We start from the raw sequence: 25,740 nt of genomic DNA, 5'->3' as shown, positions 1-25,740 counted from the left end.
TGTATTTTTAGCTTTTTGAGGAAGATTCATATAGTTTTCCATAATGTTTATACTAATTTACATTACTACCAACAGCATACAAGGGTTCCCTTTTTTTCTACATCCTTACTAACTTTTCTTATCTTTTCAAATTAAAAAATATATATATTGAAACATAATTGATTGTATGTATCTGTGGGGTACAGGGTTGAATATCATTACCTGTGGGCAATATTTGATGCTCAAATCAGGATAATTAGTATATTAAACCTTACACACTGTAATCATTTTTTGTGGCCCTCTACCAGCTTCTCACTAACCACCCCACCTCCACATTTCCCACTTCTGTTGGCCTCAGTTCTGTTCTCTTCTTTTCAAAGTTCAATGAATTACTAGGACTGCTATATTTTTCTTTCTTTCTTTTTTATTTGTTTATTTTTTTAGTTTCCACTTATGAGTGAGGGCATGCAGTATTTCTCTTTCTGTTGCTGGTTCATTTCAGTTAAAATATTTTTCTCTAAGTTCATCTATGTTGCCGCAAATGGCAAAATTTCATTCTGTTTTATGGTAAAGTAGTAGTCTATTGTTCTAACAGGTGTTATTTGAGAGCTCACTGTAGTTTTAATTTCTATTTACTAAATGATTAATGATCTTGAAGGGAAGCATGCCATTTCAATATGTTGGCCTTTTGGATGTTTTTTTGTGAGACATATCATATATCTATTGGTGATTTGTATGTTTTCTTTTGAGATATGTCTATTCATGTTCTTTGTCCATTTTTTAATAGGGTTATTTGTTTTTTTGTTATTACATTTAGTTCCTTATATCTTTTGGATATTAACCCCTTATCAGATGTATGGCTTAAAGATATTATCTCCAATCTGTAAGTTGCTTATTAACTCTGTTAATTGTTTTCTTCACTGTGCAGAAGCTTTTTATTTTCATGTAATCCCATTTGTCAATTATCACTTTTGTTGCCTGAGTTTTCGGGGTCAAATCCAAAAACTAATTGCACAGACCAATGTCGTGTAGTTTTTCTCCTTTGTTTTTTTCCAGTAGTGTGTATAACATTTATAGATTTGCATGTATATTGAACCATCCTTACATCCCTGTGATAAATCCTACTTGGTTATGGTGAACGGTCCTGTTAATGTGCAGTTGAATTCAATTTGCTAGAATTTTCTTGGGGATTTTTGCATCTATATTTATCAGGAATATTAGCCTGTAATTTTTTTTTTCTTGCAGTGTTCTTGTCTGGTTTTGGTACCAGTATAATGCTGGCCTTGTAGGAAGAATTTGAAAGTATTCCTTCCTCTTCAATATTTTGGAAGAGTTTGAGAAAGATTGGTGTTAACTCTTCAAATGCTTGGTAGAATTCACCAGTGAAGCCTTCGTGCCCTGGGCTTTTCTTTGATGGAAGAGTTTTTACTACTGATTTAATCTCTTTACTCAGTACTTGGCTGATCAGATTTTCTCTTCCTTCACAATTCAGTCTTGGTAGATTGTATGTCTAGGAATGTATCCACTTCTAGATTATCCAATTTTTTGGCATATATAACAATTCATTGAAATCTTTATTGTCCTTTGTATTTCTGTGGTATCAGCTGCAATTTCTCCTCTTTCATTTCTGATTTTCTTTATCTGATCCTCCTCTCTCTCTCTTTTTTCTTATTCTAGCTAAGGGTTTGCCAGTTTTATCTTTTCAAAAAACGACTCTTGTTCTCATTGATTTTTCTCCATTGATTTCATCTCTCTATTTCATTTATTTCTAATCTAATCTTTATTATTGGCTTTCTTCTTCCAACATGTGTACAATTTGTTCTTTTTTCTATAGTTCTCTGAGGTGTACCATTAGATTGTTTATTTGGGATCTTTATTCTTGTTTGATATAGGAATTTATTATTATAAATTTTCCTCTTGGAACTTCTTTTGCTGCATCTTGTAAGTTTTGGCATGTTGTATTTCCATTAGCATTTGTCCATATATATACTTATTTATTTATTTATTTATTTATTTTAATTTTCCTTTTGATTTCTTCTTGGACTCATTGGTTGTTCAGGAGCATGTTGCTTAATTTTCACATATTTGTGAATTCTTCCAGAAATCTCCTGTTATTGATTTCCAGTTTCATACTGCTGTGATCAGAAAAAATAGTAATATGATTTCAATCCTCTAAAATTTGTCTATACTTGTTTTGTGACCTAACATATGACCTGTCTTAGAGATTGCTTCATTTGCACTTGAGAAGAATGTGTATTCTGTTGCTGTTGGATATAATATTCTTGTATGTCTCTTAGGTCCATTCAGTCTAAATTATAGTTCACATCCAATGTTTTCTTATTAATTTTCTGTCTAGATGATCTTTCCATTGTTGAAAGTGAGATATTAAAGTCCAGTACTATAATTGTATTGCAAGCTATCTCTTCTTTTGGATCCTTTAATATTTCCTTTATGTACTTAAGTGCTCCAATGTTGTGCATATATATATTAACAATGCTTATATTCTCCTGATGAACTGAATCCTTTATCATTATATAATGGCTTTTTTAGACTCTTTTTAGTTTTTGACTTAAAGTTTATTTTATCTGATATAAGTTTCTATGGTTTCAATGTTTTCCTTCCAAAGTTTACTTGTTAAAACTTAATCGCCAATGTGATGATATTAGGAGGTTTGGTGGTTAAGAGGTGATTAGATCATGATGGCTCTTCACTTCCTGAATGGGATTAGGTGCCCTTATAAAAGAGCTTGATGGAAGGAGCTCATCCCTTATTTCTCTTTTGCCTTCTGCCATGTCAAATCACAGAATTCCACCCCTCTGTAGGGTACAGCCTCAAGGACAATCTTGGAAACAGAGAGTAGCCCTCGGCAGACAAGAAAGCTGCTGGCACCTTGATCTTGGACTTACCAGTTTCCAGAACTGTGAGAACATAAATTTATGTCTTTTGTAAATTACCCAGTCTTGGGCATTTTGTTATTCTACTACAAATGGACTAAAACATAAGTATGGCTACGCCTGTTCTCTTTTGGTTTACATTTGCATGGAATATCTTCTTTTTATTTTTTTCCCTTTCAGTCTGTGTGTGTTCTTAAAGAGTTGAGGTGGGTTTCTTGTTGGCAACATACAGCTTTTTTCAAACAGCTTTTTTTTTTAAGTCCATTTGTCTACCTATCTGTCTTTTGAGTGAAGAGTTTAATCCATTTACAGTCAATGTAATTATTGGTACGTAGGGACTCACTACTGGCATTTGGACATTTTTTTTTCTGATTGTTTTGCATATACTTTGTTTCCTTCTTCCTTTATTTATGTCTTCCTATGGGTTTTGATGATTTTCTGAAGTGATATGCTTTGAATTCTTTCTCTTTATGTTTTATGCATTTCCTGTAGATTTTTTTCTTTTTGGTTACCATGAGGCTTACATAAAGTTTCTCACACTTATAACTGGCTATTTCAAGCTCTTAACAACTTAACTTTGATTGTATACAACAGCTCTACACTTTAAACCCCCTTCTTCATCTTTTATGTTTTGATGTCAAAATTTACATTATTTTGTAATTTATATCCCTGGACAATTTATTTTAGCTGTAGTTGTTTTAATAGTTTTGTCTTTTAACCCTCAAACTAGAGATAAAATTGCTTTACACAGTACCATTGTAGTCCTAGAATAGTCTGAATGTGACTCTGTTCCCTGCAGGAAGATTGATGTTAGGTCACTTTATGGCATCCCATAATTCCTATAGATTCCTCCTGTAGGCTTTCCTTTTCTTTTTCTTTTTCTTTTTTTTTTTTTTTTTCTCCTCTTACTGGATAATTTCAAATGTTCTGCCTTCAAGCTCACAGAGCTCATTGCATCTTTCTGATTGATCTAGCCTGTTGCTTAAGATTTCTATTGCATTCTTTAGTTCAATCATTGCATTTTTGTATCTAGGATTTCTATTTTTTTTTATTGTTTCTCTGTCAAACCTGTCATTTTGTTTATGTATTGTTTTCCAAATTTTATTTATTTTCTTTTTAAAAATTTATTTATCTGTCTATTATTAGCTACCACATATAACTGAGGACGTGGTATTTTTTTATCTGTATATTCTTGTAGTTCGCTACTCCTTTAAGGGAATTATTCCAAGTTCTTTGTCTTCTTAGATTCCTACTTCTTTAGGGTTCATTATTAAAGTTTTATTATTTTCTTTTAGAAATGTCATGATTTCCTAATTATTTCTAATCCTTATGTCTGTGTTGATGCCTACACATTTGAGGAGACAGCCAACACTTCCAACTTATATAGATGCCCTTTTTCTAGTATAAACCTTCACTATTTAGTCTGGCCTTTGATTCTAGTTGGTAAAAACCCTGGGCAAGCAGAGCTTGCTTTCAGATTCTCTGAATTGCTAGGCCTCTGTCTTTGCTCTGAGTTTAAATGGGGCTGCTGACTGGGCTCTACTTTCTAGTAGGAATACTGGCTAAGCTCTGTAATCAGGTGGAGCTATAGGCTGGGTACTGTAATTACCTTTTATTAGGCTGGGCTACAGGGTATGTTCTCTGGCCAGGTGGTACAGCTGTTTGAGTTATGCAGTGGGACAGGATTGTATGCTGGGTCACAAGTTTAGGCAAAGTTAATGCTCAGGATGGACAAGACCAGCTACTCTATTTGGTAGAAGTGCACAGTTGAAGTTTGACTCTGCCTAGGTCAGGACTTTGGCTGGGCCTTGAGACTGAGCTAAGCACTGTTTAAACTCCTGGGGAGGGCAGTTCTAGCTCATGCACTTTGCAAAAATGCACTGTGGTGGGTATCTCTCTCCCTGGGTGAGGCCCTGTGGTGGGGTCTGAGGCTGGGCATGGTGGTAGCCATCTAGGAATTCAAGCCAGGTAGAGCTTCCCACTGCTTCTAGGAGAGGCCAGCTTGGCATTTTGGGTGGGCTATGCCTTTAGCTGGTATCTCTAGTAGGGTACTACTGCTGGCAGGTACACAGAGATACTACTAAGAAATGTATGCTGGTCACTGTGAGTTCCACCTCTTTACTTTGTTTCTGCATGACTCCAGGCAATCTAGGTGTGTTGTTAACCCCTGTGTTCCCCATGAGGTGAGACAGGAGTGGGCTTCCTCAAAAGTATCTCTGAATGCTAGGGTAGCATCATGACCACCTCTGGTTCTCTTTTCGCACTGTAGGAACAATGAGGCCCAGTGCAATTCTCTCCATGTGGTGTTTTGCCAACTTGGAGGAAGGGGAAAAGTGACATGGTCAAAGTGAGATAATTTCTCTAACCCTTCTAATGTGATTTTATTCAGTTCTGTGACCCATGCAGGCATCTTGGGCTAATTTCCACATTTTGGGACTTTTACAAAGTGTTCTTACTTGTGAATAGCTGTTAGTGGAACATTCTGAGGAACATAATGAAGCCTAGGACCTCCTATTTTGCCACTTTGCTGATGTCTTGGATCATGTTTCTCTGATTTTGTTATTTATTTATTTATTGGGGGGGGGGGCGAGTTTGAGGGGCAGGTGGCCAGATCAGTGTTTTCAAAACCACAGTATATAAACTGTTTCTAGCTCACAGAATTTACTTAATAACCTATGAATCTGTGACCAGTATTTTAATTTAAGTAATAAGCTCGAATATATATGGTTACCATATTTGATAGAGAAGATCTAGAGGCTTGATTTTTTAAAACTTTTATATGCAAAGAATATTTCATAGGTGTTGCTGTATATGTCCTGTTTTAAAGTTCCCTGTCAACCTTTCACCAAAAAGATTTAGGACCCATTGGTGATCATTTCCAAGTCCATTATTTTATTAGGGATTGCAAAAAAAAAACCAAAGCTTGAATTTATTAGAATAGAATATAAAGTAGAACAGTATGCAATAGAATAGATTGGGATGGAATAAAAAGAAATTGAATGAAATAAATTATAATATAATAGGAAAGTATTGTTCATGTGTAGTAAGGGAAAATATTTTTTAATAAACTTTAAAAGTTATATATATATATATGTATAAGTGTACTGGGTCATAGGAAAAAGAGCATACTTGTTATTGTGTCTCATAAACAAAATTTTCTAAATCACTATACTAAATCACTGGGCTTTTGTAAAACCATATATTATTTTGAAAATCAGATGAAATTTATGCATATACAATATGTTCCATACTGATTAAGTTATGATTTTGCTAAAGTTCTTCCATGGATTAATCCCTTAAACTGAGAAACACAGGTCTAAAAACAATGCACTGTATGTGTTCTAATTGTTTTCCTATCTTTGAGTTTCCTAGTGATGGAATTTTTTACATTACATAAGCCTAAGTAGGAGATAGATGTCAGATAAAAACCATTGGTGATTGTAAAACTGAAGGAAGGGTTAAAACAAATTGCATCTGAAATAAAATTAGGTCACCTTAAATTGAGAGGTGGTAAAAAGGTAGCTGAGTTGAAGAAATAGTGCATGGGATCTAGGAGATGTGTATTTATGAGGAAGGTGACACAGTCTTACTGTTAAGATGTTTAGATTTTGTTTAGGGCTTACTGTCGGAGGGACCATCAAGCTTAGTGTTTAGCAGCTCTCCCATTTTTACAATGGGAAAATACTTCAAAAGCAATTTATTTATTTATTTATTATAAAATCTGACTTCCAAACTTCTTCTTTTATTACATTTTTAAAATTTATTATTAGCATATTCATTCTTAAAAATCATGATATTTCTTTATGCCCTTTATCCCATAACAATGTGTTGAACTTTCAGGAGAGATCAAAAGCAATTTAAAATACGTTATAGCCAACTGATCTTCGACAAAGGCTCCAAGAACATACATTGGGGAAAAGACTGCTTCTTCAATAAATGGTGCTGGGAAAACTGGACATTCATATGTAGAAGAATCAAACTAGACCCATACCACTTGCTATATACCAAAGTCAACTCTCAATGGATTAAAGAGTTAAATATATGTCCTGAAACTATAAAACTCCTAAAAGAAAACACAGGGGAAACACTTCAGGCAGTAGGACCAGGCAAAGACTTTATGAATACAATCCCAAAAGCACGGGCAAAAAAAAAAAAAAAAAAAGAAAGAAAAACAAACAGATGGGATTATGTCAAACTGAAAGCTTCTGCACAGCAATAGAAACAATTAACAGAGAGAAAAGACAACCTACAGAGAGGGAGAAAATATTTGCAAACTATCCATCTGACAAAAGATTAATATCCAGAACATACAAGGAACTCAAAAAACCTAACAGTGAAAAAAAGAATAACCTAATTAAAAAATGTGCAAAAGACATGAATAGGCATTTCTCAAAGGAAGATATACAAACAGCCAACAGACACATGAAAAAATGCTCACATCACTAAGCAACAGGGAAATGCAAATCAAAAGCACTTTGAGATATTATCTCACCCCAGTTAAACTGGCTATTATCAAAAAGACAGAGAATAACAAATGTTGGCAACGATGCAGAGAAAGGAGAACCCACCTGCACTATTGGTGGGACTGTAAATTAGTGCAGCCATTATGGAAGATGGTATGGGGGTTCCTCAAACAACTACAGATAGATCTATCTACCATCTGACCCAGTTATCCCACTGTTGGGTGTATATCCAAAGGAATGGAAATCATCATGTTTAAGAAATATCTGTACTCCTAGGTTTACTGCAGCTGTATATATAATAGCCAAGTGTTGGAATCACCTAAATGTCCATTGTCAGGCAACTGGATAAGGAAAATGTGGTATATTTACACAATGGAATACTACTGTACCATAAAAAAGAATGAAATACTTCCATTCACAGCAACATGGATGAATTTAGAGAAAATTATGTTGTGAAGTAAGCCAGGCCCAGAAAGAGGAAGACCACACGTCCTCATGTATAACTGATAGCTAAAAATAAATAAATAAATAAAAACAAATAAATAAAAAAGAAAGATACAACAATCACAATATTACATTGAACTTTCAAAAGAAGAGAACAGAACTGAGGTTACCAGAGGTGGAAAACGTTGAGTGGTAGAGGAGTAAGGGAGGAATTGGTAAAGAGCCACATAAATTGATTACATTTTATAATGTTGAATATACTAATTATCCTGATTTGAACATCACATATTGCACACAGATATTCATATTCAATTCTGTACCCCACAGATACGTACAATCAACTATGTTCCAATAAAAAATTAATTAATTAATTTTAAAAACCACATTATATACAAAAAAAGAAAATAGTTCTTAAGTTGAAATATCAGTACAATATTAGAAACTCATTTGTTTAATCTTCCATTTACTCCATAGTAGTGAATTATGAGCCAACACAGGTTAGAAATACATAGAATTAAGTGATAGCTATGTTTCTTCTGGTTAGAAAAGACCTATGGTCCATAAATTTTTTCACTATGCTAATATATCAAATTATATTTGCATTATAACACCTCACCTTTTTAGTTATGTGCAGAGGATACAAACAGCATTAACTTAATTACTTACTTGAATAATGAATGTCAATACATCAAGGGCAGAAGTGAGGTGAAATCATACTCCAAAAGGCAAATTAACTCAATTCTTGGTAGCACCAAGTCAGTGGAGGTTAGCTGTGAAAAGCTGTTCACTGAAGAAACCTCACTCTCAGGTTATAATTATTATAGAGACTTTATGCTCTCTGGCATGATCTTGGATAAGTAAGTCGTACTCATAAAACCTATTTTGAAATATATCCAGTTTATTTCAATTAGGTGACAATGCTGGCTTTTAAGATAACATTTTCTTATCTTATCCAGTGTTTTTTCGAAGTGCAAGTCACTTAAAAGCACTTGACTGAACCTGTAAACAGGATTTAATGAAAAGCACAGTACATTACTTACCAAGTCCAACTGTGAGCTATGAGTTATGGATAACCCATAGAGGGAAATGACATGAAATCAGTACTTGGAAATAAAATTTAAAGCACAGTAGAAAATGATTTTATAATTGCTATGAGGCAGCATGCTGAGATCTCACAGGCACCTTTCTAGAAACCTTGCCTTTAAGGTCCCAGTGCTATAAGCATGTGATGGGTGGGGAAGACTGAAAGATCTCCAAAATGCCTTTGGGGTTATTCTCCCATTGTCTTGGGGAATAGCACCTGACTTCTTTTCATTCATACTTATCTCCTTATTAAACAGTAACTTGCTCACACCCTTGATTTTCTCTCCTGAACATGCCTTTATATTCTTTATATGTCCAGGCTGGGGATTTTCTAAATTTCTATGCTTTACTTCCCTTTGTATTTTAAATTTTGTCTTTACATAATTTCTCTTTTGTCACATTTTACTATGTGCAGTTAAGAGAAGCCATGCAGCCTCTTCAATATTTTGCTTAGATATTTGTTTAGACAAATATCCTAGTTCTGCCTTCCACAAAGCCCCAGGGAACAGACATAATTCAAACAAGTTTTTTGTCACTTTATAAGAAGAATTACTTTTCCTCCAGTTTCCAATACCTTGTTTCTCATTTACATCTGAGACTACATCAGCATAGCCTTTATTGTGCATATTTCTGCAAGCATTCTGATCAAGACCACTTAAGTAATCTCTAAGAAGTTGCAGACTTTCCCTCTAGCTCTTATCTTCTCTGAGGCCTCACAATAATCACCCTAATGCTCCATTAGTGAATCTAGGTGTTTTTTTTTTTTTTTTCTAGCTTGCTTCTTCAAATTCTTCTTGCCTCTACTCGCTAACCAGTTCTAAAGCCACTTCCACATTTTCAGGTATTTGCTACAGCAACAACCCACTTCGCAGGTACCAATTTCTGTCTTAGTCCATTTTGTGCTGCTAAAAATACCTGAGATGAGGTAATTTACTATAAACAGAAATGTATTGGCTCAGAGTTCTGGAGGCTGGGAATGTTAAGGTGCCAGCACTTGGCAAGAGTCTTACTGTGGTGTCATCACATGGTTGAAGAACAGAAGGGCAAAAAAGAGGGTGAGAGAGAGAGCAAGAGGGGACCATACTCACTCTTTAGTAAGGGTACTGTAGAGTAAATGCTGGATATATTCCCCCTCCCCATGCATACCAGAGTTCTGTCTCCCAGCCTGGGAAACTACCCTTGGCCAAGGTATTCCCAAGGAAAGGCACATCCCCTTTAAGACAAATGTTCCCTTTAAGACAAACGTCCCAAGACTGGAGAAAGCACAGACCCTAAATAAATTAGCACACTGGTGTTAAAATACTCTGGTGCCAGGAGAGTAGTGAGTAGATAAACTTATCTACTCAGCCAGATCTCCCATACACTCTGAGTTATGTGAATGGGTGAAGGTCTATGCATAAGCATGCAAATGATTTACACCTCTACTTTGAACTGTTCACTGTATAACTGTTGTATGTACCCCATGGTGGTGCGGATTTCCAGCTGGTCAGCTGCCATCAGTGATTCCCATAAGTCTAATAAACTGATGTCTCTACTTATTGAACCAGGTGAGTCTTTTGGAATTGGCAAACACTACACGAGTGTCCTCTCAGATTCAGGGCTCCTGTGATACAGGCACCAATCCCACCCACGAGAGTAGAGCCCTCATGGCCTAATCATCTCCTAAAAGTCCCACTTAATACCGTTACAATGGCCATTAAATTTCAACATGAGTTTTAGAGGGGACAAACATTCAACCATATCAAGGTCCAATGGAGGATGGTGAGAAGTCAGTGACTTGAATTGATACTATATGTCAAGAACATAATAGGAGCTACGGATATAGCAATGAATAAAACAGGCTAATAACCATTCTTTCCCAGAGCTTGTGTTCTAGTGGGCCTCAGGAAAAAAGTATGTGGAAGATGATTTTTAGTTGAGTGCTGATGAAGCAGACATGCAGAGTGTAGTAAGATGGATTGCATGATAACAGTACCATGAACCAGAGGGAGTTTATATTAATTTGGTAACTTTAACAAGAATATAAAAAAAAAAGGTTGGAGTAGAGTTTGTTTATAGATACCTAATGCTAGGTATAAAAATAATGAATATCTTACAAAATCAAAATAACACTTTTTTTTTAAGCATCATGTTCAAATAATCTCTCTGGTGCAGTTTTATTTTATCAAGCAAGACTGAAAGTTAGGTTTTAAAGAAAGAAAATCTTAGACAATTTAAGTATTACTTTAAAGAAAAGACAATGTAATTAATTATTAATCTGACAGAAAGGAACTCCATATCTATATAAAAAAGTAGATATACAAAAGAAAATTTGCTAAAATAAGAATGAAAAACAAAAAGTTTCATACCACATATCCTCAAGATTGTATGTATAATTTACAAATAATAAGGCATTTATAAATTATTTTAACCTTCCATATGACTTCTCAAATATTCTGTTAATGTATAGATCTGTAAACAAAAAATAATGTTACAGTTAGGATTGTATAAGTTTTCCAAAGATACTGTTAAAAAAAATTAAAAATTTGTTCTCAAATCTTCAGAAAACATTATCATGCTACATAAATACATCATTTACAATTCTCTTTACATATTATATTAAATTTACATACTAAATTAAAATAGAATGGAAAACAAGTATTTTCAAAACGATGAATTTATTTTGGTAATGTGAACTATAAAAAAAAACAAAACTTTTGAACAATTAGACATCTATTATATTCTTTTTCTTCTCATTGCATTTCTTTTTTTTAAAGAGTTAACTACAGGATTTTATATATTTTATATAAATATATAACTTATCATGTGTAATTATTTTATCATTTTGCTGAATTCCATGACAATTTTAGAATAATAAATGCTATCTTTTACACTTGAGGAAAATGTAAGTGAATCATTGTTTGTTTGCAAAAATAAAAAATTATTATTTACACATGTTCACCCTATATTTTTAAATCTCTGAATAAAGTCATGCTAAATACATATCCGTATGAACCTTTATATACTGAATTATACCATTATTTACACTCATACTAAAAACTATGCAAGTGTGTTTATTTATTTACTTTTTATTTATTTTATTATTTATTTATTTTTCTGACCACTAAGGGGATCATAACCCTTGGCTTGGCTTGGTGTTGCCTGCACCATGCTCAGCCAGTGAGCACACTGGCCATCCCTATATAGGATCCGAACCTGTGGCCTCAGCGCTGCCAGCACCGCACTCTCCCGAGTGAGCCACGGGGCCAGCCCCAAGTGTGTTTATTTTAATGTGTAAACTATCATCTGCTTGTAGGCCATTTTTTTGTTGTTGTTGGATTAACTTTTACTCCTTTTCTTTTTAAATGGATGTGAATGTTTTGTGGCATACTTGAAAAATCAGTAAACAAAGAGAAAACATCAGGTATATGCTGTTTAATTCATGGAAACAATTATTAACATTTAATTAATTCTTAATAAACATGGTTTTCTTATTTCTATTACTCTATTTTTTAAAGTGGGCACACTTAACTTCTATAATAAGAAAATATAATTTAGATTTTTTATTTAAAATTTAATGTATTATTTTTAATATCTAATTATATATTTATAGATAACGTTTCAGATTAAAAGTTTTTTAAGTGATTTCAGAAATACTCCATTGAACATAAATGTCAATCTTTTTTTTTTTTTTTTTGGCCAGAAGTCTACAGCCAGCTTTTTACAAATTTAATACCCAGGAAGTAATCTTCAGTGTTTTTAGGGTAGTTAAAAAGAGTTAAAATATTTCTGTTGTTTGTAAGGTAACATTATACTGGATTTTATAATCAAACTGGCAGGGATCATATCTAAGTCATTGCTTTTACTCAGCACTTACCCTCATGGAGCTATTATTTCACTATTATTGTTCTGGAACTGAAAAGTAGGGGAACTATTATCCTTATATCCTATTATGAATATTGTTCTTGACAGTATGTCTTGCTCTACCTAATCTTAATTTAATCCATAATATAATTCTGTAAACTATGTTTTTGAATTACGACAATGTTAGCATTACCATACTCAGTGTTAAGTAAGTCTAATATTGAACCTAAATAAACTCAGATGGGGAGAAAGCTTTTGAATGGTTACTTCTTCCATTCTCTTCTTAGAATATACTCATTGTGCCTATACTGGCCTTTAGCAAGAATGATATTTCATAAGTCAAAGCATCATCTCTCTACTTAAATTCCTCCCATGACTCTTGTTGTGTCGTAGAATGAATGTATAAGAAGTCTCTTCTGTTATCTCTATGTTACATTGGTTGTTATAATTTGTCCATCACTAATACCAACAATGAAAGAAGAAAATACTATTTAATGTCATTAATAATATGAATAGCGTATAAGGAATTTAACCAATCTGATGCTATTGTGTGTGTGCACATGTATGTGTGTGAAACTTTAACATTTATTATTCAGGTTTCACTTATCTCTTACACACATCCAGGTCTAAAGAGAAAAGCACACCAATCCATGATTTTTTTTTTTTTTGTCTCAATAAAACTGTTGGTCTAGTAGAAATAGATCTGAAAAGAACAGAAAGCTTAGTACTTTCACAGATGGAAACACTGAAATCAGTATATGTGCCTTATCCATGTCTCATGCAGTGTGATGGAGATATCAGGTGAGAACCTACAGCTTCTGACTCTCATGTCAACACATTCTTTCCATGTCACTATTTTTTTCTTGTTATATTTCTAAATGGTGTAGCTGCTTTCTTCTCTACCATTATCTAAGCTTCATTTCTTTGACTATTCTTTGTATAATCAAATTTACTCATACCTGCATCCCAATCTTATCATTCAACACTCCTTAGTTTTTTCAGTTGTTCTATATCAAACAACTTTTACTTTTTTTAATCCTTTGATTTTTTATCTCTATGGTTTTATAGCTGTTGGCCACTTTGCTCCTCATATAGTTCTCACCTTTTGAGAACCAGATTAGATATGATCATTTATAAAACATCACTCTCTGATTTCTCTGGGCAAGGTTGATTCTCTGTAATCACAAAACCCCTCAGAATTGGTTCTGCAAATAAAAAAATTATGAACTTTTTGTACAGTGGTTAAGATGGCTGATTCTAGATTCAAACTGCCTGAGTACAATTTAATCCAAGGTTGTTCTTCAGAAATCAGAATAATAATAGGGATAACAATGAGGACTATTTCATGTTGTGAATTAATAGAGAAAATGTAAGATACATCTTTGATTACTTATATTTTCATTTTATCATTATATTTTCTTCAAATTGAATGTGAATTACTTACTTTCATGTTTTTCTATATTAACATATTCAAGAAAATTTATAACATAACTATGTTTGTATATCACAAATTATACAATAGAAATTCTGAAAATGTTGTGTGATTGAATAAGTGACTTGGGCGTGTATAATCCTATAATAAATGGCCTAGCCAAAAGTGGTTTCTGCAGAAGCTCATATTCAGAAATACAATGTTTTGTCAATCACAGTAGAAAAGATGCTTGGATTTGACAGATATTTGCACTCCAAGAGTAATTACCAAACAAATAAAATAGGTGTATATTAATACTAGAGCTGAAAGGAGTAGCTGGAAAATATTTTCACTCACTAGCTAAAATCAATTCTCTTTAAGGCGATGTATTTTGTTCTGTCATTGCCATTTATATCACAGAATTCCTGTACTTGGCATAGCAGAATTTGCATGTGTTATGTTCTTGTATGCGTTCTAAAAGTTCATTTCTCTGACAGTTTAATTATTGTCACTTAAGCTGAGTAACTTTCTAAGGGGAAAAGATACTGAAGCTAATTAAATCTGTAGCTAAGCACAAGGAAAGAAAAGCACACTTCTGGCTATGTAGTTTAGATGAATTTCCAACCTAAATTATATGACAAATTATATGATTTGTAGATACATATCATCAGTGATAAACTGTTTAACCAATAGCGTTTACGTTCTTTAGATTTTAATGAAAATATAAAATATATTAAATATATCGAGGATAAATTTAAAATTCTTATCTATGTTTTATTTTCCTGGATTCTCCTTATGAAACAGTATTCCAAAACGATGAGTAAATTTTGAATGTGTTCTTTTATTCTAATGCAGAATAAGAAAAACATGTTATCAGTTTTCTAAAAACAAAATGTTTTGTTTTGGCATCAATGTTTGTATGTTTTAGCATCACCAATAATATAGTCTTCAAAAAGTTCATGAAAAGATTCACATTACCTATTAATTCTATTTTCCATGAACTCTTTCAAGTGCCCTCATTTATTTACAGGCATACCTTGGTTATATTGGGGGTTAGGTTTCAGACCACCATAATAAAGTGAATATCACAATAAAGTGCAATAAAGAGAGTCACATGGATTTTTTGGTTTCCTAGAGCATATAAAAGTTATGTTTCTGTTATACTGTGATCTATTAAGTGTGCAATACCATTATGTCTAAAAAATGTACAGAACTTAATTTTAAAATACTTAATTGCTAAAAAATGCTAACCATCGTCTGAGCCTTTAGCAAGTCATAATCTCTTTGCTGGTTGGAGGGTTTTGCCTCAGTGCTGATGGTTGCTGATGGATTAGGGTGGTGCTGCTTGAAGTTTGAGGTGGCTATGGCAATTTCCTAAAATATAAAAATGAAGTTTGCCACATCAATTAACTCCTCTTTTCATGAGAGATTTCTCTGTAGCATGTGTGGCTGTTTGATAGTATTTTAACCACAGTGGAACTTCTTTCAAAACTGGAATCACCCTGACACTGTTTTATCAAATAAGCTTATTTAATATTCTAAATCTTTTGTTTTCATTTCAACAATATTGATAGCATCTTCACCAAGAGTAGACTTTATCTCAAAAACAATCACCTTCTTTGCTCATCCATAAGAAGCAACTCCTCATCTATTAATGCTGTATCGTGAGATTGCAGCAATCGAGTCACGTCTGCGGGCATCACTTCTAATACTACTTGTCTTGCGATTTTCACCACATCTTGAGTTAATTTCTCTACTGAAGCCCAGAACCTCTCAAAGTCATCCATGAGCATTGGAATCAACTTCTTCCAAACTGCTATTAATGTTGACATTTTTACCTTCTCCATGAATCAAGAATGTTTTTAATAGCATCTAGAATGATGAATTCTTTCCAGAAGGTTTTAAATTTACTTTGCCAGATTCATCACAGGAATGACCATCTATGGAAGCTATAACCTGACAAAATGTATTTCTTGAAGAATAAGACTTGAAAGTTGAAATGACTCCTTGTTCTATGGGCTGCAGAATGGATATTAATAGTAGGAGGCATGAAAACAACACTGATTTTGTGTATCTCCATCAGAAATCTTGGATGACCAGTGTATTGTCAATGAAAAGAATATATATTTTTTTCTCAGCAGGAGGTCTTAACAGTGGTCTTAAAATATTCAGTAAACCATGCTATAAACAGATGTGCTGTTATTCTGGCTTTGTTGTTCCATTTATAGAGCACAGGTGGAGTAGATTTAGCATAATTCTTAAGGACCCTGGAATTTTCAGAGTGGTAAATGAGCATTGGTTTCAACTTAAAGTCACCAGTTGCATAAGCCCCTGACAAGAGAGTCAGTGTGTCCTTTAAAGCCTTCTTTTCTTTTTTTAATTTAAACATAATTGTTTGAACATATTATTGGGGTACAACATTGAATATCAATACCTGTGTGCAATATGTGATTCTCAAATCAGGATAATTAGTATATTCAGCATTACACAGTGTAATCCTTTTTTGTGGCCCTCTACCAATACTCGCTACCCTCCCCCAACCTTTCCCACCTCTACTAACCACTAACCACAGTTCTGTTCTCTCCTTTTGAAAGGTCAACAAATTATTGTGATTGTTATAACTTTTTTCTTTTTAAAATTTATTTGTGTTTTATTTAGCTCCCACTTATGAGTGAGGACATGCAGTATTTCTCTTTCTGTCCTCACACAAGAAGGAGCAAACAAGCAGACACCCTCGAGCTTCTTTTATAAGGGTACTAATTTAATTTATGGAGGCTCTGCATTTATGACCTAATCACCTCTGAAAGGCCCCACCTTTTAATATTATCGTATTGGGGAGAGTTCTCTTTCCTCTGCATACTCACCAGCATTTATTTTGTCTTGTTGGTAATGGCCATTCTAACTGGAGTGAGATAATATCTCATTGTGGTTTTAATCTGCATTTCCCTGATGATTAGTAATTTTGAGCATTTTTTCATGTGCCTGTGGCCATTTGTATGTCTTCTTTTGAAAAATGCTTTTTCAGGTCCATTACCCATTTTTTAATTGGGTTATTTGTTTTTTTGCTGTAGAATTGCTTGAGTTCCTTACATATTCTGTACATTAGCCTTTTGTTTGATGTGTAGTTTGAAAGCACTTTCTCCCATTCTTTAGGTTGTCTCTTTACTTTGTTGATCTTCACCCATTTGTTATGTTTCTTTTTGTTGTTGTTTTTAATGTCTAATTCATTTATTTCTCCTCTGATCATTGTTATTTCTCTCCTTCTGCTAATTTTGGGCTTGGCTTCTTGTTTTTCTAGTTCCTTGAAGTGTAATGTTATGTTGTTTATTTGAAGTCTTCTTTATTGATGTAGGCATTTATTGCTAATAAACTTCTCTCTTAGAACTACTTTTGTTGTATTCCAAAGGTTCTGGTATACTGTGCTTTCATTTTCATTTTTCTCTAGAAAATTTTTTATTTCCTTTTTGATTTTTTCTTTGACCCATTCATTGTTTAGGAGCACGTTGTTTAATTTTGATGTATTCATACAGTTTCTAGTGTGCATTTTCTTGTTGATTTCTAGTTTTATTCCATCGTGGTAACAAGGTAGATATGATTTCAATTTTTTAAAGTTTTTTGATACTTGTTCTGTGACCTAATATATGGTCTATTCTACAGAATGTTCCATGTACTGAAGAGAAGAATGTGTATTCTGCAGCTGTTGGATAAAATGTTCTGTAAATGTTCTTTAGATCCAATTGGCATAGAGTAGAGATTAATTCTGACGCTTCTTGGTTAATTTTATGTCTAGATGATCTGTCCTTTTCTGAAAGTGGGATGATAGTCATCAACTATTATTGTATTGGAGTCTATCTCTCCTGTTAGGTCCAGTAATAACTGCTTTATATAACTGGGTGACCTGGAGTTGGGTGTGTATATGTTTAGAACTGTTAAACCCTCTTGTTGAACTGATCTCTTTATCATTATATAATGATCTTCTTTATCTTTTTCTACTTTCCTTGGCTTGAAGTATATTTTATCTGATGTAGGTAAATTTACTCCTACTCTTTATTTATTTATTTTTTTTGGTTTCTATTTGCATGAAATATCTTTGTCCATTCCTTGACTTTCAGTTAATGTGTGTCTTTATAGGTGAAATGAGTTTCTTTTGGGCAGCATATAGTTGCTTCTTGTTTTGTAATCCATTCAGCCATTCTGTGTCTTTTAATTGGAACATGTAATCAATTTACATTTAGAGTAATTATTGATATTTAGGGACTTATTACTGCCACGTTGTTGCTTTTTCTGGTTGTTCTGTAAATCCTTTTTTTTTCTTTTTTCCAGTCTTACTGTCTTCCTTTGTGGTTGAGTGTTTTTTTTCTAGCAGTATATTTTTATATTTTGACTTCTTGCTATTTATTTTTAATATGTCTCCGATAAGATTTTGTGTTATGGTTACCATGAAGCTTACAAAAAAACATGCTGTAGTTATAACAGATTATTTTAGATTAATAACAACTTAACTTTGATGCCCAAGAACAAACAAGTACCAAAACCAACTCTATACTTTTCGCATCATTCCTCCTACTTTTTTGACATTTTGTTGTTTCAAGTTACATTTTTTAGGATTGCCTATTTTTATAGGATTGTTATATTTATTATTGTATTATTTATTCATTTATTTTTTGGCAGTTGACTGCTATGGGGATCTGAACCCGTGACCTTGGTGTTATCAGTACTATGCTCTAACCAAATGAGCTAACCAGCTCGCCCTATTATTGTCTTGTTAGGTTAGTCCTTTAGACTTCAAACTAAGAATATAAGTGTTTTATTCATGACCTTTATAACATTGGAGTATTTTGAGGTTGTCTATGTATTTATGTTACTAATAGGTTATGTACCTTCAAATGTTTTCCTGATACTCTTTAGTGTCATCTTCTTTCAGATTGAACAACTCCCTTTTGCATTTCTCACAAGGCATGTCTAGAATTGATTAACTCTATTAGCTTTGGTTTTTCTGGGAAAGACTTTAGCTCTCCTTCATATTTAAAGTTTAGTTTTGCTGGATACATAATTCTTGGATGACAGTCTTTTCCTTTCATCAGTTTGAATATATCATCTCATTCCCTCTTAAGCTATAAGGTTTCTACTGAGAAATCCACTGAGAGACGTATTGGGTCTTCACTGAATGTTATATTTCTTTTCTCTTGCTACTTTCAGTGATCTTTCTTTGTCTTGGTTTTTAATAATTTGATTATGATGTACTTGGGGTGTTCCTCTTTGGATTGAATTAGATTGGTGACCTCTGAGATTTCTATACCTGAATGTTGTCGTGTTTCTCCATTCTTGGAAAATTTTCAGTCATTATTTTCTTGAATATCCTTTCTAGGTCTCATTCTTTTTCATCTCCTTCCTGTATGCCAATTATGCAGAGGTTTTTTGCTTGAGGGTGTTCTAACATTGCTGTATTTCTGTTTCATTTATTTATTTTTTCTTTTTTCTCCTCTGATTGGATAATTTTATATGTCTGTCTTGGAGACCACTGATTCTTTCCCCTGTTTGATCAAGTCTGCTGCTGGAGATTTCTATCAAGTTTTTCAGTTCACATACTGTATTCTTTATTTCTAGAATTTTTTACTTGGTTCTATTTCTTTGTACAGTTTCCTGTTCTGCTCCTGAATTGTTTTCCAGGTGTCATTTACTTTTTTATCTGTATCTTCTTGCAATTCTCTGAACATTCTTAAGAGGGTTACTCTGAATTCTCTGTTAAACAATTTATAAATCTGCTGTTCTTCTGAATCCACTGCTGGTGCTTTGCTTCCTTTGGTGGTGTCATATTTCTTTGTTCTTTCTCAATCTTTGTGTCTTTACGTTGATGCCTGGACATTTGTGGAGAGTGCTACATCTTCTAGGTTTTATAGGTGTTCTTTTCTTGTATTAGACTTTTACTAGTTTATATCAGAGCTTTGCCTCTGATCTGTGTTTTGTTGTTGTTGTTGTTTGTTTTGGTTTGGTTTTTTTTCCATCTTATGGTGGATTTTTAGCTACCACTACCATTTACACTCTGCACTGGAACAAATTTGATGTCTTGTGCTTGGTTAATTCCTGAACTGGAGGAACTTCTTGTGGGGACCAGAGCTTGAGCTCTGTGACTGATCTTACTTGCTGCTTTGCAGCTGATTCTCAAACTGGGTGTTTTAGTCCGTTTTATGTTGCTATAACAGAAATACCTGAGACTGGGTAATTTATAAAGGAAAGAGATTTATTTGGCTTACGATTCTGGGACAGCTGCATCTGGCGTGGGCCTCAGGCTGCTTCTACTCATGGTGGAAAGTGGCAGGCAGCCGGCAGGTACAAGCAGATCACATGGCGAGAGGAAGCAAGAGAGAGAGAGAGAGAGAAGGTGCCAGTGTCTTTTTAAGCAACGAGCTCTCGCGGGAACTAATAGAGCAAGAAATCACTCATTAATACCCCCTCCCCCCAGGGATAGCATTAATCCATTCATGAGGGATCTGCCCTTATGACTCAATCAGTTTCCAACACTGCCACATTGGAGATCAAATTTCCACATATGTTTTGGAGGGGAAAACACATCCCAACTCCATCACTGGGGAAGGCTTTTTGTGTGGATCGGATTTTAATTATTGGCATTTTAAGCAATTCTGGATCTTCTGAGGTTACCACAGACACAACTGGGCTGTATTGAAGTTTTGGCCTGGGACTGAGCCTTTTCTGCAAACTGCACCCCGTGCAATTCTATCACCCACAGCAGTCTCCACTGAGTGGCATCCACGCCTATCACAAGGCAGACCAGCTGCCCATGCTGTGCTCCATGTTCCCCTGGTGTGTCAGCTTCCCCCTACACTTCAAACGTTTCCTGTGGGGCAGACCTTGCAGAATTCCCTCAAGATGTCCCACTGTCCTTTAGATGTCTCCTTCCACTGGTCAGCTGTGGCCCCTCGCTCCCATGCAGGACCATGGGAAACCTGTCAGTGGTTTTGCTGGCCTGGGAGTTGGTATGCTGCATTCAGAAGCTCTCTTTTCTCCTGTAGACTCCAAATAGCTTCACCCAAAGGGCACTGCTGTGGCTTTGCCATCTCCTCTTAGCTGCCCTATAAGCTGCAGCCCCTTCTCATAGCATAGCAGCCCAGAAGCAGCTAGGGCTTGTAATTGTTGAAGTGGTCCTTTTTCCTTCTCTCTGCAGCCTCTCATGTCTTCATGAACTCTGTGGGTCTCTTCTGCTCTTCTTCGAGCTTCAGTGATCTCAGGATGGTAAGTTTTGCTTTTTAATAGTTGTAAGCTGATCAGGTGTGTTGTGGGGGGACACTGGGGATTGTCTATTCTGCCATCTTGATGATATCCTACATTTTCTTTATCTATTCATCCATTGATGGACTCTTAAGTTGATTCCATCTTTTGGCTATTGTTAATAATGCTGCATTCAACATGGGAGTGCAGATATCTCTTCCATATCCTGATTTCATTTCCTTTGAATATATACCCAGTAGAGCAAGTAGTAGTATTGCTGGATTACAAGGTAGTTCTATTTTTAATTTTTTGAGGAAATTCCATATTGTTTTTCATAATGGCTGCACTAATTTACATTCCCGCCAACAGTGTAGGAGAGTTCTCCTTTTTCCACATCCTCACCCACATTTGTTTTTGTTTGTCTTTTTGATAGCAGCCAGTCTAACTAGGGTGAGATGATAGCTCATTGTGATTTTTATTTGCACATGCACCTATAGTCTTAGCTACTCAGAAGGCTGAGGTGGGAGAATTGCTTGAGCCCAGGAGTTCTGGGCTGTAGTGTGCTATGCTGTTTGCGTGTCCACACTAAATTCTGCATCAATATGATGACCTTCTGGGAGTGGGGGACCATCAGGTTATCTAAGGAGTGGTGAACCAGTGGAGGTCAGAAATGGAGCAGGTGAAAACTTTTGTGCTAATCAAAACAATTGTTTTAAGGAATTTCATTGAGCTGCAAGAGAACACAGAGACACATCCCAACAGAATAATGGAACTAATACATGAAAAATTGAGATGGAACATAAAAAAGTGAAAATCACAGAATCAGAGAGTGGAAGGATGGTTACCAAGTTTTGGGGGTTGAAAAAAAGGGAGGATGTTGGTCAAAGTGTACAAACTTGAAATTATAAGATTAATAAGTTCTGGACACCTAATGTACAGCATGATGACCATAGTTAATAATAACATAATGGATACTTGAAATTTGCCAAAAGAGTAGATCTTAAGTATTCTTGCCACAATGTATACATATATCATAACATCACATCACACACTTTAAATATACATAACTTTTGTTGTCAATTATACCCCAAAAACGCTGAAAACCATCAATTGTAGGATATATAAGTAAATCATGGTGTGTGTGTGTGTATGTATGTGTGTGTGTGTGTGTGTATATATATATATATATATATATATACACAATGCTTATAATACCACAAGTAATTATGGTGTGTGTGTGTATGTGTGTATATATATATATATATATATAGCGGTAAAATTATAAAATAAATGCAAATATATGTAACCATATAAATGAAAAATCAAACAATGCAGATTGAAAACATATATGTTGTATGATTTTATTTCTATGTATTTTAGAATGGACAAGATAAATTAATACTGTTATAAGCCAGGATAGTGATCACCTTTAGGGAGAACAAAAAGAATTACAAATTTAAAAGATCATAGGGTGCTTTAGGATTATTAATAATGATCTATTTGACTATTCAGGTGCTTGTTTAAAGGCATTTTCATTTTCTGATAGTGCATTGTGCTGACCATTTGTAATTTTACTTACATTTAAAAATAATAAAACAAAATTTTTGTTATTTGCACAATTTTATGTTTAATTTATGCAACAATGATGGTACAAATTATTATGCTATGTAAAATATCTTGGAATGTACTTAATAGCATTACTTCTACATTAGTATAGCCCTGTTAGTCTTAAGTATTTTATGTAACACAGAGGTAAGATAAATCAATGGATCTTACATGCATGAACAGATAAATAAATAGGTAGATATACAAATCAGACATAAGTAGATATGTATGTATATATCTACATAAACATGTGAATTATTGAGTAATTGAAACAATCCCAATCCTAAAGAATCCATTTCAATTATATATAGTGATTTTATGGGGGAAAATTTAAGCCATGTTTTTTAGTTTGTAACATATTACAAAGTCTTAGGAAAAATCTCTTCTGAATATCAATGAACCACTCTCCTAAATTTTTTGCCATGTTATTAGAAGAAGTAAATGAGTTAATGTACACAAATTACTTTATAACCTGTAAGACATTTAAATAAACTATCTGTGTGTGTATACATATATATTTATATATATTATCGGTTAAGAATATTCATGAGATTCAAAGCTTATTGTCACCACTCATGCCCAAGATATGATGGCCAGATCCATACTGGCAACATGCCCATTACCACAAATTGTGATTATACCCCATTGTCCCCCACCCAATTATCACTGACCTCCCTCCCCATTACCCTTTTCCCACTTCACTTTGTATCCCTAGGTGTGCTCACTCCCTCTTCAAGTTTAGCACACCACTGTGGTCTTTCTTTCCCTCCTTCTTTCTCTCTTAGCTCCCACTTATGAGTGAGTCATGTGATATTTATCCATCTGTGCTTTGCTTATTTCACTCAACTTAAGTTTCTCCAGGTTCATCCATGTCATAGCAAATGGGAGAATTTCATTATTTTTTATGGCCCTGTAGTATTCCATGGTATACATATACCACATTTTTCTTACCCAATTGTCCATCGATGGACATTTATGTTGGTTCCGTATCTTGGCTATTGTAAACAGAGCTGCAATGAATATGGGAGTGCAGGTCTCCCTTCAACATGATGATTTCCATTCCTTTGGTTATATACCCAGAAGTGGGATTGCTGAATCATATGGAAGATCAATCTATTTGAGAAAACTCCATACTGTTTTCCATAGTGGCTGTACTAATTTACAGTCCCACCAACAGTGTAGCAGTGCTCCCTTCTCTCCACACCCTCACCAGCATTTGTTATTCTCCGCCATTTTGATTATAGCCAGTTTAACTGGGGTGAGGTGATATCTCAATGTCATTTTAATTTGCATTTCCTTGATGGCTAGTGATGTTGAGCATTTTTAAGACCCTGAATAGCCAAAGCAATCCTGAGGAAAAAAAAAAAAAAGCTGGAATCATAACACTACCTTTTGTCAAATTATACTACAAAGCTATAGTAACCAAAACAGCACAGTACTGGCATAAAAATAAACACTTCGATCAGTGGAGCATAACAGAGAACACAGAACTCACCCCTCAGGCTCACAGCCATCTGATATTTGACAAAGGCAACAAAAACCTATATTGGGGAAAAGACTGCCTCTTCAATAAGTGGTGCTGGGAAAATTGGGTATCCATATGCAGAAGAATGAAACTAGACATACATCTCTCACCATTTACTAAAATCAACTCAAAATGGATTAAAGACTTAAGTATAAGACCTGAAACTGTAAATTTGCTAAGGAAAAATATAGGGGAAACACTTCAGGAACTATGTCTGGGCACTCATTTTATGAACATGAGCCTGAAAGCCCAGGCAACAAAAGAAAAAATAAACAAATGGGACTATATCAAACTAAAAAGCTTCTGCACAGCAAAGGAAAAAATCAACAGAGTGAAATGACAACCTACAGAGTGGTAGAAAAGTTTTACTGACTATGTATCCAACACGGGATTAATATCCATAATATACAAGGAACTCCAGGAATTACACAGTAAAAAAACCAAATAACCCAATTAAAAAATGGGCAAAGGAGCTGAATAGACATTTTTCAAAAGAAGACATACATATGCACATATTTTTAAAAGCTAGAGCATTTATGTTTGAGGATGTGGCTAATAATCCTAAAGGCCTTTTAAAAAGCAACCACAAGAATCTTTAGGTATGATGATAGTGTTAATGCTTGATAGATAATGGCAAAATCTTAGGATACAAAAGTATTACATATACATTTTAGGCTGATATATTTATGTTAAGCCTAAAATACTAAAGTAAGCTTTTAGCCTAATTTTGGTTTTGTGGTAGATAAAATTCTAAGAATGATTCCCAACAACCCTTCCTCTTGAGTGTGGGTGGAACTTGTGAATATGAAGAGATAACATTCCCATGACATGCTATGTTAAGAGGCACAGTTGCCCTTAAAATAAGGAAATTATCTAGGTGGGCCTAGATAATCATGAGCCCTTTAGGAGACAGAGATTTCCTCAGTTGGTAGTAGTAAAGAAAGGCAGAAAAAAGGTAAGAGATTTAAACCACGAGACAGACACAATGAAATACTGCTGGTTTAAAGACATAGGGACACATGTGAGAAGAAATGTGGGCAATAAATTAAAACTACATGAAAAATCAAAACAAGCATTTTATTACTTGCTTGTAAAATCAATTGGTTATTTTTAAAGCTCCCAGCTAAATTTAGTCAGTAACAATGAGTAAAAGTAAATATTAATCTTAGAATTTTAGGGAGCATAAAATGCAAGTAAAAGTGGCTCCTCTTGTTTTTCCCCTTTAATTCCCAGTGTTCTTGGCCTCTTTATGATGTCACCTTTCAG

The 25,740-nt window shown here is 34.3% G+C and overlaps 1 protein-coding gene across 1 annotated transcript in view; it reads left to right on the top strand.

The window, feature by feature from the left end:
* The first annotated feature begins 10,325 nt into the window (after positions 1–10,325).
* CYLC2 (cylicin 2) overlaps positions 10,326–25,740 on the top strand; it is a 36,110-nt gene continuing 20,695 nt past the window's right edge. Inside the window, exons 1-2 of the mRNA XM_063081676.1 lie at positions 10,326–10,410; positions 21,301–21,368. Of these exons, the coding sequence (XP_062937746.1) occupies positions 10,326–10,410; positions 21,301–21,368 (153 nt within the window). The remainder of the gene's footprint in view (positions 10,411–21,300; positions 21,369–25,740) is intronic.

Source organism: Cynocephalus volans, chromosome 17, assembly GCF_027409185.1.
Source record: "Cynocephalus volans isolate mCynVol1 chromosome 17, mCynVol1.pri, whole genome shotgun sequence".
NCBI classification, from domain to species: Eukaryota; Metazoa; Chordata; class Mammalia; order Dermoptera; family Cynocephalidae; genus Cynocephalus; species Cynocephalus volans.
Note: the sequence above shows the minus strand (reverse complement) of the source record. Positions and strands in the feature narration are given on the sequence as shown.